The sequence below is a fragment of the Etheostoma spectabile genome, chromosome 5 (genome assembly GCF_008692095.1).
Source record: "Etheostoma spectabile isolate EspeVRDwgs_2016 chromosome 5, UIUC_Espe_1.0, whole genome shotgun sequence".
In the NCBI taxonomy this organism is placed as follows: domain Eukaryota; kingdom Metazoa; phylum Chordata; class Actinopteri; order Perciformes; family Percidae; genus Etheostoma; species Etheostoma spectabile.
The window spans coordinates 8,732,079-8,746,892 of record NC_045737.1 but is presented as its reverse complement, the minus strand read 5'-3'; the positions used below and the strand labels follow the sequence as shown (position 1 = coordinate 8,746,892).

At 40.9% G+C, this 14,814-nt stretch overlaps 1 protein-coding gene across 11 annotated transcripts; it reads left to right on the top strand.

Moving 5' to 3' along the window:
- The first annotated feature begins 776 nt into the window (after positions 1-776).
- ddhd2 (DDHD domain containing 2) lies at positions 777-11,754 on the top strand. Of its 11 annotated transcripts, none has more exons than XM_032515682.1 (21): positions 777-972; positions 1,639-1,745; positions 1,840-2,030; positions 3,132-3,324; positions 4,187-4,380; positions 4,526-4,615; positions 4,763-4,883; positions 4,981-5,070; positions 5,304-5,445; positions 5,555-5,763; positions 5,853-5,914; positions 6,031-6,150; positions 6,290-6,385; positions 6,828-7,004; positions 7,114-7,140; positions 7,546-7,701; positions 7,878-7,980; positions 8,086-8,247; positions 8,446-8,550; positions 11,332-11,500; positions 11,655-11,754. In XM_032515682.1, exons 3-21 carry the CDS (start codon positions 1,923-1,925, stop codon positions 11,734-11,736), a joined length of 2,406 nt encoding a protein of 801 aa, XP_032371573.1. In that variant the 5' UTR covers positions 777-972; positions 1,639-1,745; positions 1,840-1,922; the 3' UTR covers positions 11,737-11,754. The 11 variants fall into 11 exon arrangements, with proteins under 11 accessions (XP_032371573.1, XP_032371575.1, XP_032371572.1 ...); XM_032515684.1 differs by having other exon boundaries at positions 1,639-1,746; positions 1,855-2,030; XM_032515681.1 differs by lacking the exon at positions 777-972 and adding an exon at positions 997-1,276.
- The last annotated feature ends 3,060 nt before the right edge of the window (positions 11,755-14,814 follow it).

The window sequence follows — 14,814 nt, the reverse complement described above, 5'->3', positions numbered from 1 at the left end:
TGCATCCCGCATGAAAGGTGCATCATCCATGATACACTCATAATACTAAAGTCAGCCAAAATTACTATGAGACACGTAAACTGCCACAGATGGGTGTGTCAGTGTCTCAAGATGTGGTTTCTCAGTCATTGTTGAGGGGCCTACACATTCTACGTTCACATATCACACATACTTGGGCATATCGCAGTCCAACATTTCTGGGTTAGGCTGAGCAGGTCACTTGTTCAGTTATGACATGTTGTATTTACCTACTGACATTCCACCAAACATCTACAATAGGCCCTGAGTTTAAGTCACCTTCCAGCTGAAAGACAGGAAAGTCAACAAGCATATGCTGAAAATATTCACCTAATTATTCCTAAATGTTTGACATTATTGCAGTTGAAAAAAAAGATTGTGCAAAATCTTCCTAAAATCAGTTATAGGCTATAATTGATAACAATACAACAACAAAACGTACATTTGGGCTAAGCCTATAACAATATAACTATGACTATAATTATATATAGCCTATATTAGCCTACTATTTAGCCTACAAATATACTGTATAATTAATAAAAACACCCATCCCATTTAGAATTACTGAACGTAGGCTAAGTAGAAAAGATATACAGTTATGTCAACTTTACACTACATTGGTGAAATCTGAACTTTGTACACCCACCCCGTGTCCACTGCAGAATAACAATAACCGAAATGCAAATCTGTGACGTATACTTACATTTTTAGGGGGCGGTGTCCTGGCGGTGCTGTGTTGTTTAATGTCGCCTTCGAGTGCTCCTCGTACATTTAATTTCTCCTCAGGGAGGTTTGGTTCTTTGCACTAATAGTATAGGTGATGTTTTCGAAGACTGTTTGATTTAGAGTTTAACAGACTCAGAATTGCTTTGTGTCACAGCGGAATATTGACCGGAAGGATATTTAGGATTTTATTAATTTACTAGGCATATTTTTATTGGACGCTGTGTTAAGGTATTTGATATATTTAACGTTAACTGTCTAATCGCACTCACTCTAATCGTCACACTTTGAAAAACTAGCTACAGCATCACAGACAATTCTGTATGTATTAACATAGTTGTTTTAACCATTTATTCGTGCGTTAGTGTGGTCGTTCTTTAACGTCAATCTCGTAATCGTCATATTTCCGAAAACACTGTAATCAACCCGTTTGACAGAAGGCTGTCCTTGGCTAGCCGAGCTAGCCCGAGCGAGCTAAACAACGAAAACAAACCATGGATGTTTTACAAGACAATACATACTCTCTGAATTAATTGTAGCTATTTAAAGCTGTCGGTGAGTTTAGCTAGGTTGACACTGTCTGTTTCTAAAGTTAGCTAGTGCTAGCTATATCCAAAAACAATAACAGGATGTGAAAACAGAGAAGTTGACACTAGCATTCCGTCCAGCCACCGTTACTACGCTAGCATTGACCTCAACCAACGATAACGACCCGTGGCCTCTTCGATGTGTTGATGCACTTTTAAAAAACACTGATAACATGAGAAATAACCGTTAACATTAACCTTAGTTAGTTTTGTTCAAGGTAATATTAATAAATCCTTTACATCCTTTTTGCGACTTAACGGTTTGATGTCACATTAACCTGACTGTTTATGTTTTCCCTTGCTTTAACAGATCAACGTCTATTTACTGACCAGCAGCGGATGAGACAGCAGCTAGTAACGTTACATCCTGTGACCTGGGTTACTAACGTTACATTAAACAACTCAACGACAGTTTGGTGTAGGTATCACTAGTCTCCCTTGCTTGACAGGCTAGGCTATATCGTGTTATGTAATAGTTGTGATGGTCTTTAAACATCCTTTTTGGTCTCTTTCTGGGTTGTTGTAGGTCCTGTGTTTGTGTGGCCCCGGCCCCCCTCAGGCCAGAGTTGAGGGTTTGGGTCATCTGTTGGGCTAATGTCACAGAGTACTGGTGAGGAGGGGGGTCTACCTCAGGCTGCCCCTAACATCAATTTAGACAACCCCACCCAGACTGTGGCAACAGGGAACACACCTGAAGATCAGGTGAGGGTGCATTTGTGATTTTTGTGTAGGGGTGTAGCGGTGTTGTTTGTCAAATTCTGTTTCCTTTAGCTCTATGATTGGGGTCAGGGGTTAGGTTAAGAAATGATTGAGCAATGCAGATATGACTGTTTGGGATTAGTGTTAGATTAAATTAAGATAAGGGGAAACACATTCATGGGAAACACACAGACCTTGTGCCTGCCTTGCGCAGAGTGGAATGGCCTTTTCCCATTACAAAAATGGAAGTTAATGTTATAAGAAACTTTCACCCATAGTTATAATACATGCAATTTTATAGCTAAAAATTGTGAAATTGACAATGAATTACTGAAGAAGATTAAGATTATTTTTAATCATATCATCACTTGTCATTGATCTGAAACCCTCAGAGTTTTTAGCTGGCACTCAAAATTTGATAAAAGTAAAATTGTTCTTCTATGCAACAAACCATAACCTTTTGCACAATTTCAAGGCCATGCCAATATTGAAATCCTCTGTCACAACAATGTTAGAAATAGAATTCTGAATTTGAAAACCACAAAATGCAGTTACCATATGACACATTGCAACATGCCTTCAACTACGGCTTTATAAAGATATTGTCTGCTTGTTTAGCTGTGTGTAATGTGGGATTTGTTGTTGTGTCAAGCAGTGGCAGGCTCTCTCTTTCAAAATACTGAAACAGGAGCGATGGAGTACCAAATGTGTTACTGGAAGCATTGTTAGTGAATACAAGATACTCAGTGGAAAAAGGTTGTTTACACACTGTAGCTGTATCAGTTGTGGAAAGAAGAAGAGACAAGAGACAGCTTGTAGAGGAGAAAAGAAACAGGGCTTTGTGCGTCTGGCCAAAGGGAGGCCTGATCCTTTCCTGTCCGACTGTCTTTGCCTCGTCTCATGGTCTCAGGTTCCTTGGTAGGAGCTTAATGGATGGCACAGACTTAGATCAGACTTCTATATTTACTTATTCTGGAAGCTACATAGTTGAACGGTGGACAGATGTATGTACGGTTGTATAGCAGGCATTTGCCTTTAACTTAGTAACTGAGCAATACTGCTGAGTTGAAGAAGAAATAGTGATTGCGCATCATTTTTCTCTAGGTGTCACCTGTGGTTGATGAGGCCTCTCCTTCGTCCACGTTCTCCTTTGAGATGCTTGACATGGAGTCGGTCCCAGCTCCTTATCAAGAAGTGCAGCCTCACTGGTTCTTCTGTCGACGGGCCGATGACAAGACCTCCTGGCTTCCTTTCAGCAGAGAAGACTCTGACAAACTAGAGAATGCCTGCAACTCTGGTAAGCATGTGTATATACTTTACATGTACATTATACAGTACATGTACATTATGTTAAAAGGTGTGTGTGAAAAGTAAGAACATAGGGAGTTTGCCATAAACAGCTGTGAGAAGATAAAGTGTAAAAACATTACTGTTTTTTGCATTACTGCCAACACTGGCCTGGTGCCCAGTAGGGCAATTTACTCTCTTGATGGGACATGCCCTACGTTACAAGCAGTTTAACAGAAAGTTTCAGGTAGTTTAGTTTCAGGCCCGTTTTAGATGAGCCCCATAATTGATACACATTTTTAGGTTTTACAGGTGTTTTTTTGCTGGGCTAATCCATTGATAATCAAACACATCCCCCACCCAAAGAAAAAATATTAAACAACAAAAAACAGCAGTGAATACTTTCCAAATCATACAAAAATTGGACTTTCCACACATTTTACATAAGAGCTCTCTAATCAACAAAGTTTTTGTCTTTCTTTTTGACAATATTAGTTTTTCCAAAGCGAGACAGGATGGCAGCTCCTATAGAACGTATTTCCATATTATATCAGGAGAGTACACTTATCCTTCTGGTGATGCTGCTGCTGCAGAAGTCCAAATCCACCAAAAGTAACAACACAGTCCTGTGGGTAAATTCAGAGTCAACAGACTTTAGCTCGAAAAGGAACTGCTAATAACATTGCTTGTACATACAACAACCATCTTTCTGAACCACTGTAGCCTCATTCCCATAAACATTGTCAGATCTAAAGCACAGCACAAGCAAGTATGTTGCATGTCCTAATGGAACCTTTGCTTGAAATTCACTCTTTGAAAATTGTCTCATAAACGTTTGTCTCTGCTTGTGTATGTATGTTTTTACTGTGCAGTAAAAGACAAGGAGGATGAGGTAGTGATTGCTGTGGAAGGAGAGCGGTATGACGTACATGTCAAGGAGAGGAAGCGCTTTGCTGTGTACTGGGAGCAAGGCCCCACTGAAGTCCGCCGCTGTACCTGGTTCTATAAAGGAGACAAAGACACCATTTTCATGCCTTACCCTGAGGACTCAAGCAAGAGTCTGGAGGTAGTCTGACTCTGATGCTGAACCCTCACCCCCACACAGCTCACTCCTACAACTTCCGACTTTGATTATCTACCTAACTTTGCCTGTTCCTCACTTACTCTTTTCAAATTTGTTGGTCCCCCTCCCATCCTAAAATTGTTTTCAGGAGGCCTATATGATAGCAGTGACCTTGAACGAATGGAAGAGGAAACTGGTGTTTCCCAGTGGAGAGACTGTCATCTTACACAATCCAAAGGTAAGGCCTGCTTTTAAAATATCACTATCGGCACTATAATTAAATTCACAACAAAGCCCCACTGTGGCTTTTCTGAGTATATATTAAATTAGGTACATTGTTTCCTTCTAACAAGCCTTCTCAGTAATTTCCCTGCTCTTCTCTCAGCTAATAATGCAGTATCAGCCAATAGGATTGCAGGATGATTGGGTGTCCTCCCCCTCGGAGCAGACCCGGCCTCAAACAGTCAAAAGGGGAGTGGACAACATCTCTATAGAAATACCTGATGGTATGTGTGTGTGTACCAGTGAGAAATATACTAGAATATAATCTCATTTAACAAAGTATTATCTAAAATTTACATGTATTGCTGTGTGTGTTCTCAGGTGAACCAGAAAAGATAGACCACCTTGTCTTTATGGTCCATGGCATCGGCCCCGCATGTGACTTGCGCTTCAGATCCATTATACAGTGTGGTAAGATTGTGTGTGTGTGTGTGTGTGTGTGTGTGTGTGTGTGTGTGGTGTGTGTGTGTGTGTGTGTGTGTGTGGTGTGTGTGTGGTGTGTGTGTGTGTGTGTGTGTGTGTGTGTGTGTGTGTGGTGTGTGTGTGTGTGTGTGTGTGTGTGTGTGTGTGTGTGTGTGTGGTGTGTGTACTATACATATATTTATGTGTATGTATAACTCATTTTCTCCTTTTTGTCACTCCAGTAAATGACTTCAGGAGTGCTTCCTTGTCCCTCCTGGCCTCTCATTATAAGCATGCTCAACAAGATGGCCAGATAGGAAGAGTGGAGTTCCTCCCAGTCAACTGGCACAATGCTCTTCATGGGGATGCTACTGGTGTGGACGAGTAAGTGTGGAGAAAACAACATCCCTCTGTTGTACAATACTACATATGTCTCCGATACCTGCAGAAATTTGTCAAACTGTGTCTGCCCTCCCTTCCCCTCCTTTTCCAGGGACATCCAGAGGATCACTCTACCCAGCATCAGCAGGCTGAGACATTTCACCAACGACACTCTGCTGGACCTGTTTTTCTATAACAGCCCCACCTACTGCCAGACCATAGTTGACACAGTGGCCTCAGAGATCAACAAGCTCCACACCCTCTTTAAACAGAGACACTCAGAATTTAAAGGGGCAGTTTCAGTAGTAGGCCATAGCCTGGGTAAGACATGCACAAACACAGAAACACACACAGTCACAATCCATTGAAATGCTGAATTTCAACTTCCCCTTTTGTCTCTGGTTTCTTAGGTTCACTGATTCTGTTTGACCTGCTCACCAATCAGAGGACTGGATCAGAAGCCAGAGAGGGGGTATGATGACATTCACAGTAAAAGATAACATCAGGATACAGATATTTTTTGTTGCATATTTTTCTATACTTAGATAAGAACATCAACTTTACTTTCTCTACCTTCCTGTGCTTTAGGTGCCCTCTAGTGAGCCCTTTCATCTGAACTGTGACACGCTGCAGCAGACTTTGACCAGACTGGGCCTAGAGCAATATTTTGATACACTACAGGCAGAAAACCTAGACCTGGAATCCCTGGTAACACACACACACACACACACACACACACACACCACACACACACACACACACACACACATGCATACATACACACACACACAGGACATACAGATTCAAGTGTGATGCATAGTTCAAACTTATGGATCTTCTCTTTTAGGCTCTTTGCCAAGACAGTGATCTCAAAGATATAGGAATTCCTCTTGGACCTCGGAAGAAGATCCTGAACTACGTCAGGAGGAAATGGCTTTCAGAGGTCAGACGGCCTGAAACTACACTGGGTTTTCTTGTTTTGGAACATATAACCGTTACAGCCCTTTTAAGATAATGTGTTTCTTTGGTCTGGATAAAATTCAGTTGGATGGTTTAAATACTTGGTGTTAATACACCTCCACTGTCCATAACAAGGCCACACCATAATCTGCTCCTTTTTTTGCAAAACAATTCACATGTCTACATGTTAAACTTCTTTTCGCCATGTGTATGTTTTTAAACACCATTGATGTGGATTGCCTGATGCTGGCTCTGTAGGAACTTGTTTACTGTAGACAACAGTGAGAAACAAGCGATAATGTGACTAATTTAATTCATGGCCGGTTCTTCTTTTGCTTTGGGGCTTTCTTTCTAAATGATAGTAACATAAAAAGTTCAGTTCAGATATTGTTAAAATAACTTTATATGTTTCTCAATCTAAATAGGATTGTAAGAGAAGGGCAGCACGCCTGTCACCTGGGTTGCAAGTTCCACCTCAAGTGACCAGCGATCACGATGGGAATCAGTCTTCAGGATTGACGACGCAGCAGTCCCAGTTCCACAGGGCGCAGTCTGTCACCAGTGCTGTAGACTACGAATACTTTGACGTCGGCATTGGACAGGTACTACTCATGGACACAGATATGATAAGTTGTGCTCCAGAGTACCATTAGATAAAAGATTTGATGCATCACCTTCCTGCTTCTCTCCTTACCCCGCTTGCCTGGACAGACTAATGGAGGCATAGCCAAGGGACAGGTGTGTCTCACATGGTGTCCCCATGCTCTCAGGCTTTCTCCTTAGCTCTCTCTACAATCTCACTTTGCCTGTTTTTTCTTCTTCTTCACATACAGTCTGGTCTGGTCAGGGAAAACTTTAATTGACTTGAATTATAGTGGCTTTTTCATGAGGAATAGGGTTTCCATGGCGACATCACATTGTGTTGTGTTTGAGGCTATCATCTTTGTCCCATCAAGTTGTACAACCCAATACCACACTCTGTGTTTGTGCTCATCTAGTCCTGCATGAATGGTCTGCTCACTGAGAAATGTTTCTGTGTCTGTATAAATGTGTCTTCTTTGAACAGAACTGTGTTAAAATCATTACTTTTTTCTTTAAACAAATTTAAAAACACAAGTTTCCCACCCTACCCTCTCTCCATAGGTATGCATTGATTACCCACAGCTGGCTTTCCAACCTCAAACATTTTTTGCTTTTGGCTCTCCTATTGGAATGTTCCTGACCGTTCGTGGGCTCAAACACATCGATCCTAACTACACCTTCCCAACCTGCAAGAGCTTTTACAACATCTACCACCCGGTGAGTAATCACATATTTACTTATTTACCATTCAGGCACACATCCGGCACTCAGCCCCAAAAAGAGATATCTCCTGCTTTTATTTGCCCCAACCACAGTTTGATTTTTTTGTCGCCATATTTTAAAAAAGTGGCATCTATTAAACATTACATTTAATTTACCTTTTTACTGTGTAGTATGACCCTGTGGCCTATCGGTTAGAGCCTATGATTGTAACAGAGGTGGATCTGGAGCCCATGCTGATCCCTCACCATAAAGGTCGCAAGAGAATGCACCTGGGTATGGCTGTCTGTTTCTTTCTCCTTGTCTTTATTTAACAATATTGTGGCGTGGGCTATTGTTTAGTAGGCTTAATGATAATCTATGTTTTTCATCGTCTAATAGAACTAAAGGACAGCTTGACACGTATGGGCAAGGATTTGAGGAACAATGTTTGGGGTTCGTTACGGACAGCATGGCAGTCCTTTGCCAGACCAACAGTGTCTGCACTGCCCTCGGTGGATGAAGGGGACACTACATTAAAGAGAGACCTTCAAGAGAGACACAGTAGAAAAAGCCTTCTTATTTGTGTGTGTGTGTGTGTGTGTTTGTGTGTGTGTGATTACAAGAGTGTGTCTAACCCAGTCTGCTTATACTCCTTTCATCCCTCTCTGCATGTTGCCACCCTCCCCTCCCCTCCCCTCTTCTACTCTATTGGGTGGTTTCTTCTGCCCTCACCCCTTACTACTTTACCGTGAACCTCAGCCTCAGCAGCAGTCACTGCTTCTGCTAAGAGGGAAGAGAAAAGTGCAGATTTTTGGACTAAAATACTGGAGTGGCCCAGGGCCCTTCATAAGCATTACTTCCAAGGTAAGCCAGGTTAGTCACTTCAGGGTTTCCCCCAGTGTATTGCAAGCTTGGTGGCTCACCGGGCCTAAGTGGCCCCCCACCAGGCCTAAGCCACTTGGAATGATTTTTTTAATGAACTTTAAGACATTTTTTAAACTACAGTTACAATGGAGTGGCTTGGTTGGAAATGTAGACATAGTCATACTGTTTTCAAATCTCCAGTTAGCTTTTAGCACTGACTTAACGTAGGGTTCTTTGAAATCTGTTTTATAGTTTTTTTCACGATTCCGTGCATGATTCTGTTATCACAGAAACTATTGGACTCTACATTTAGGCTGCCATCAGTCCTTGAACGGCCCCAGCCGTGCCCCAGTAAAAAAAAAAAAAAAAAAAGACACTTGCCACCGGCTAAACAACTTTTCTGGGGGAAACCCTGCACTTGGCTAGAATGCGAGAAATGGGTAAAGCTAGTATTTGTAGTTTTGCAATCTGGGTTTCTCTAAAAACCTATACAAATTTATCTTTCATTCTTGTTTGAATCCAAAAAGTCAACGTGCACAAAAGAGGTTACCTGTTTTAATGGTTAAAATTATACTCACAAAGAGCAAATGTTATGTACTGTATATTATTATGTCCCCGGGCTCTTCCTACTCCTGCTCCTCCTTCCCCCAAGCCTAACTGCACTTCTACTAATATGTCATCAACTCAACGTTCCATTTACTGAAAGCCTCTTCAGGCCCTTCCCTTCCTCTCCTAGCAGCCTGGAGACCACCCGTCTCATGTCATCCCGGTTGGTGCCGTATCCAAGTTTCGACTTTTTAAAATAAAAGCTTGTGTCCGGTCAGCTATGTCTTTGTACTTTGTTTTTGAACTAAACAGGACGGAATAGAGATTGATTTTCACTTATTTTGTTGGTAACCGTTGTACACTTGAGGAGGCTACACTTCAGTGATGCGCCTTTCAGACCTCGAATTTAAACCCTCTCTCTTAAACCCTGTAGGCTACTGCTTAAACAAACGTCAACGTAAACGCTGATGCAGTGGTAAATGTTTTGTGATTTCCGAAAGGAGGAGGTTAACCAATATTTTTATAAATCCTATTTTTTGGGGTCAAATTTCATATCCATAAATGCAGCTTTCAAAATTATAGAAGTAAAAAGATTTAGCCTATAATAAAATATAACCTCTTCTTATCTAAATTTTAGATATCAGATCCTTATGGGAGGCATGAAAACCTTTTTATTGTAGCCTACTCTTCTGTGGTCTCATATGTTATAATTGTAAAAGTTAATTAATTTCAGTATAATGTTGTTGGCTTCACGGTTGAGCTATATTTTTTTCACTTGGCATATGTTTTTATGTTATGCTTGTCCTTTGTTTTTACTGTTATGAATTAGCAAATAATGCATTCATAAAAAAAGAAGTAAAGTCAGGCACAGAACATCTGAATTTACCCTTGGACATGCCTGAGACGGGTGGGCATGAGACTGGAGAACATGAGAAGGGAGGCATGAGATGGGAGGTCTCATAGGAGCCATTCACTGCAGAAAAAATAATTGTAATCATTAGCATGATTGCTGTACTGTTTAGTTCAAAAACACCAAAGTACGAAGACATAGTGGACAGCTTTTATTTTGAAAAGTCAAAGCTCTGGGAAGGCACCAGCCGAGAGGGCTTGAGACAGGATGGCATGAGACAGGAGGTCTCCAGGCTGCTGCCATATACTCTTGTCCTCTCCTGCTGTCTGTTCTGATTGGTTGGATTTATTTATTCCTTCACTGATTGTACACATCAGAAGCCACTTGAGTAACGCCCATGGCACACTCTCGTATGTGCTAAACAAATAGGATGAGCTGAATAGTAGTGATCACAGTTGTTTTGTTAACAAGACTAGTTCAACCAGCAGGTGATGTCATTCATCAGTATCAGGTCACCTGCATGTAGCTACTGTGACTTCTACTACTATTAGCTACAGTACATGCATATACATGTCCTGCACTTTTCTACAGCACCTTAAGTACTTAGTCTGTCAGTTGATGAAATGGGTCACAGGGAATACAGCTGCTGTTAGAACACACTGTACTATTTAATTTTCCCTTTTAAAGAGGACTCATATCTTTTCATTTACAACCTTCACTTCAAGTATAGTGGCGCAAGATCCCAAACGGGACTCTATAGGATGTAGTTTAATTTAGTAAGATTTGTGTCTTTTAATTTCAGAATTACAAGCCACTAAAGCAGAGTTAGGTTGTCATAAATAGTCATAAAAAATGTATGAGATGCAAGCAGCCAGCAGTTTAGAATTCATCAGTGGTGCATTAGGTCTTAGAGGAGAGCCCTTGTGAGATCACACTTAAACAACAACACATTTGTAACATACTGTTCACTCGTGGCCCCACCTTACTGACATTTACTCATACCTACACCTATGGGTAAGTGCATAATCAAGTCAGAGGCAAAACGTTGTGATGATCAATAGATATGTTCAGTGCTAATTATTAAAAATGTCCTTAAATGACATACTAATATAGCCAATTCTCTGTAAGTGCTATTTGATACAACCACAAACTATGCCTGTTTTTGGTGTCATTATTCAGCCACTGACTCATCTCGGAGGCAGACGGACTTTTGCTTGTAGACTAATGAGCTCCAGCTGCAGTGCCGAAAGGAGGCCCTCTCTTCTTTGCTGTCCATTGTCTGATCTGTTCTGGTTTTGCCAAAAAGTCTGAGTTAAAACAGATTCTTCTGTTGGCTATTGTCTTTGTTTTTGTCGTTTGCCTCATTTTGAATTCTTTTCCTGCAGGAGTGTGTGAGGAGACAGAGTCGTCAGTGTCAGTAGGGCAGACGGAGCAGCCTGAGATTAAAGTGGGGATGTTGAACGGAGGACGAAGGATCGACTACGTACTTCAGGAAAAACCCATCGAGAGCTTCAACGAGTACCTGTTTGCCATCCAGTCTCATCTTTGTTACTGGTGAGTCAAGGATACTGTTGCGTTGGACCACAGTAATTGTGCTCTTTTGCATTAAGTGTACTTTATATTTTTCTCTTTGTTGTATCCCTTTTTACTCCCCTGATTTTGATTTTTACCTTAAATAGATAATGTCGTCCCCCTCTCTGTCTGTTAGGGAATCTGAGGATACTGCTCTCCTGCTGCTAAAGGAGATCTACGACAAGCAAGGTGTGGCCTTTGAACAGCCACAGCAGTAATAAAGTTTGTTGAATCTAGCCTTGCTTTTTAACATGACATTAACCTGAAAGTGGGAAAATGAAGGACCGCTATTGGAGCCAGAGGCTGCCTAATCTTCTTCCAGAATGCCTTCCTTTCTTGGTGTTATCTGACCGCCTCACCCTCGCCTCCCTTGACATTGGAGACTGTTTGGCTGTGGTCAACCTTCATTTGAGGAAGGGGGTACGTCTTGGTGCTGCCTAAACTCCCATTGCAGAACTGGGTTTGGTGTCTGATAGTTGTTTAAAATCCACCTGACACTTGTGTCATGCTTCTGATTGCACTTGTCTTTATTTTTTGTCATTTTTTTATTTTACTTTGCTTTACACTTCAATTTTACAACAGCTGTTGACATATGCATACAGTTGCAGCTGAAAAATATTGAAAACATAATTGTCATGAATCATGACAGTTGTAGTACTTGTTCAAATGTGGGAAAAAGACATCAAGTTGTGTACCAAGTAATTTTATCACATTGGAATACAAACTGGAATTCAAATGGAAATGAAAAACTAACATAATATCATAAAGTGTGTTCAACAGGGCATCTCTGTCTGACCCTTTAAACTTAAAGTTGTCTTGACCAAGGAAGCTCTCCCTTACCCCTGATTTCCACCAACTGCAAAACTGCTGTGGATCGGCTCCGCTGCATGTTGGCTTCGTGCTCCGCCGTTTTTCAATACCCATCAGGTCCAGATTTGTGGCAGAGCGGCCGCGGACATGACTGATAGCAGAAGTCACGAGGACCCACTAGATCTCGGGAATTCACTTCTAGTCGCGCGATACAACGAGATGTAGTTTCTATAAACAGAACCACAAAACCTCTGACTTGTTGACTTCAGTTCTGTCTCCGCCCATTATGACATGGTCAAGGTGTAGTGCAGGAAAATATGATCCGCCGTGAGCATGGTGAATTTTATTTTGAAAATTAATCAGGACATTTTGTTTTGTTTCTGTGCTCGACTTCCAATCTGCCCTGTGCTGAATTGCTGCAGAGCTCTCCGGCAAAAATAGAAGTTCTGTGTATCTGCTCCGGAGGTCTGCGGATCGCCCTTGCTGGGATAAAGTTGGAACGTAGCCGTTCCGCAGTCAGTGAAAATACACACAGTGACTTTAATGGAAACTTATTGACTCTGCCACCGTTCCGCAGTTGGTGGAAATCAGGGGTTAATCTAACACCTTACCTTTATAAATAAGCAGGTCCGGTGGTTTCATTTGGTTGACTATAAAACATTAAGATTCTGAAGGAAAATGAAGGTGGATATTTTGTCTCCTGGCAGCTCTATTTTTTCCGTCAACATTGAGGCCACTTAAAACCCAAAGCTGCTACTCTTAAGTTTGTGCAATATAACATTTCACGGGTGTAGTCCTGTACTGACACTGTCATTCAAAGGGAAGTACGTTCATCTTGCCTTTTGGCGTAATATTTAATTTTTCACTTTTAATATGTATTTCAGTTTGATCATACCTGTATCTAAAAGGAGATGACCATTTGTGTCAAAAACAAAGCAGGGAGATGCAGGTGGTTGAATGGACAAGCCGGTTGTGTATGTATGTACTGTATGTGTGTGTGACTACAGCGTTTAGTTCTTTATCCTATAATATGAGTAGTTCCAAAAGGGACTGGCAGTAATAATACAGTTAAAACTTGTATTATTTAAAGGTGCATTATGAGTTCCTGCATTTCTTCAGCATGATTTCATTTTTGTCTCAAATCATAGGCATCTCTCCTTGATCCGCTAGTTGCCTGCCCCCCTGAATACACTGAAAAAGCCCGGTCCTGGGAGACAACACAGGGGTTGTAAACATCAAACAAACACTAGAGCCACAGGATAAGCAACAAAACGCTCACGGCAATCCCGGCAAGATGGTTGGGGGGGGGGGGGTTAGTGTCAGTTAGTCCTGACAGTTACTGAAACATGGGGGGAGGGGCGAGCTTGCTCTGTTTTGTTTTGAATTTACGTCAGCAGAAGTGACCATGCAGGAACTCATAGTGCACCTCTAAGTGCCAAATGGTACATGTTTCTTTCATCTGTTCCTTTGTATGAAGCTATTGTAAAAAAAAAAAAAAATTGTATTGCATGCACTTCTTTGTTATGTTAGAGCAGGGCTAATCAACATTTGATGGTCCTGACCTAATCCTTAGGTCCCAAAATGTTCATAATTCTCATGAATCCAGCAATAAGAGCGTTGTCACATTGAAAGCATATGCATTTGATTTAAAGGAGCATGATGCATAGATTATATTGAAAATATGTTTCAAAGCATATACATTTATTTTAAATAAAATATACCCAACAAATATCATATGTCATTGTTAATAATAAATATTACAAATCTGCACCGTCAAGGAACATGGGGTCCAGACTATGCACTGTCAGGGCACTACTACTGCCCCCACCGCCAAACCTCTACCCTGTATCTCAGCCCTCTGGGTGGAACATCCGCACAATATCTGAATACCTTCATGGTGTTCCTTTTTCTTCCTTTAGAAATGCACATATGCAACTTATAATGTAGCCGTTACTACCTTGAACGTCTTCATTGTGTTTGTTTCTGAAATGTTTGTGTGTGTCTAAACACAGAAAAAACAGGACTTAATGGTTTCTGGCTCTTCTCCCTTACCATACTGTTTTTGCACTTGATACTAAAATGTTGATGCATACCAAAAAACTAATCCATTCTGAATACATACACAATGATATGGGAACAGATTGTGTGTGCCATAATAAAACATTACAAGTGTCTTGTTTGTGTTTTTTGGATTTCAAAAAAGCATGCTTATTATAATTTTAAAACCCAATAAAATCCCCTGCAGCCTTTTTTTTAGGATTTGTAACATGTTGACATAATAATATTTCTATGTTCCAGACTGCTAAACTCTCAGCACAATTCCTTTTCACTCATATATTATTACATGGATTGCAATCTTCACGATTAAAGTGGCAATCCTGAAGATTTAAGTCCTCTGGCTGATTACAAATTTGTATTTGAGTGAAAACAATCGAATTGTGCTCTATTACTATGGACTGGACTTTGGTATTGTTGTTGATACTTGA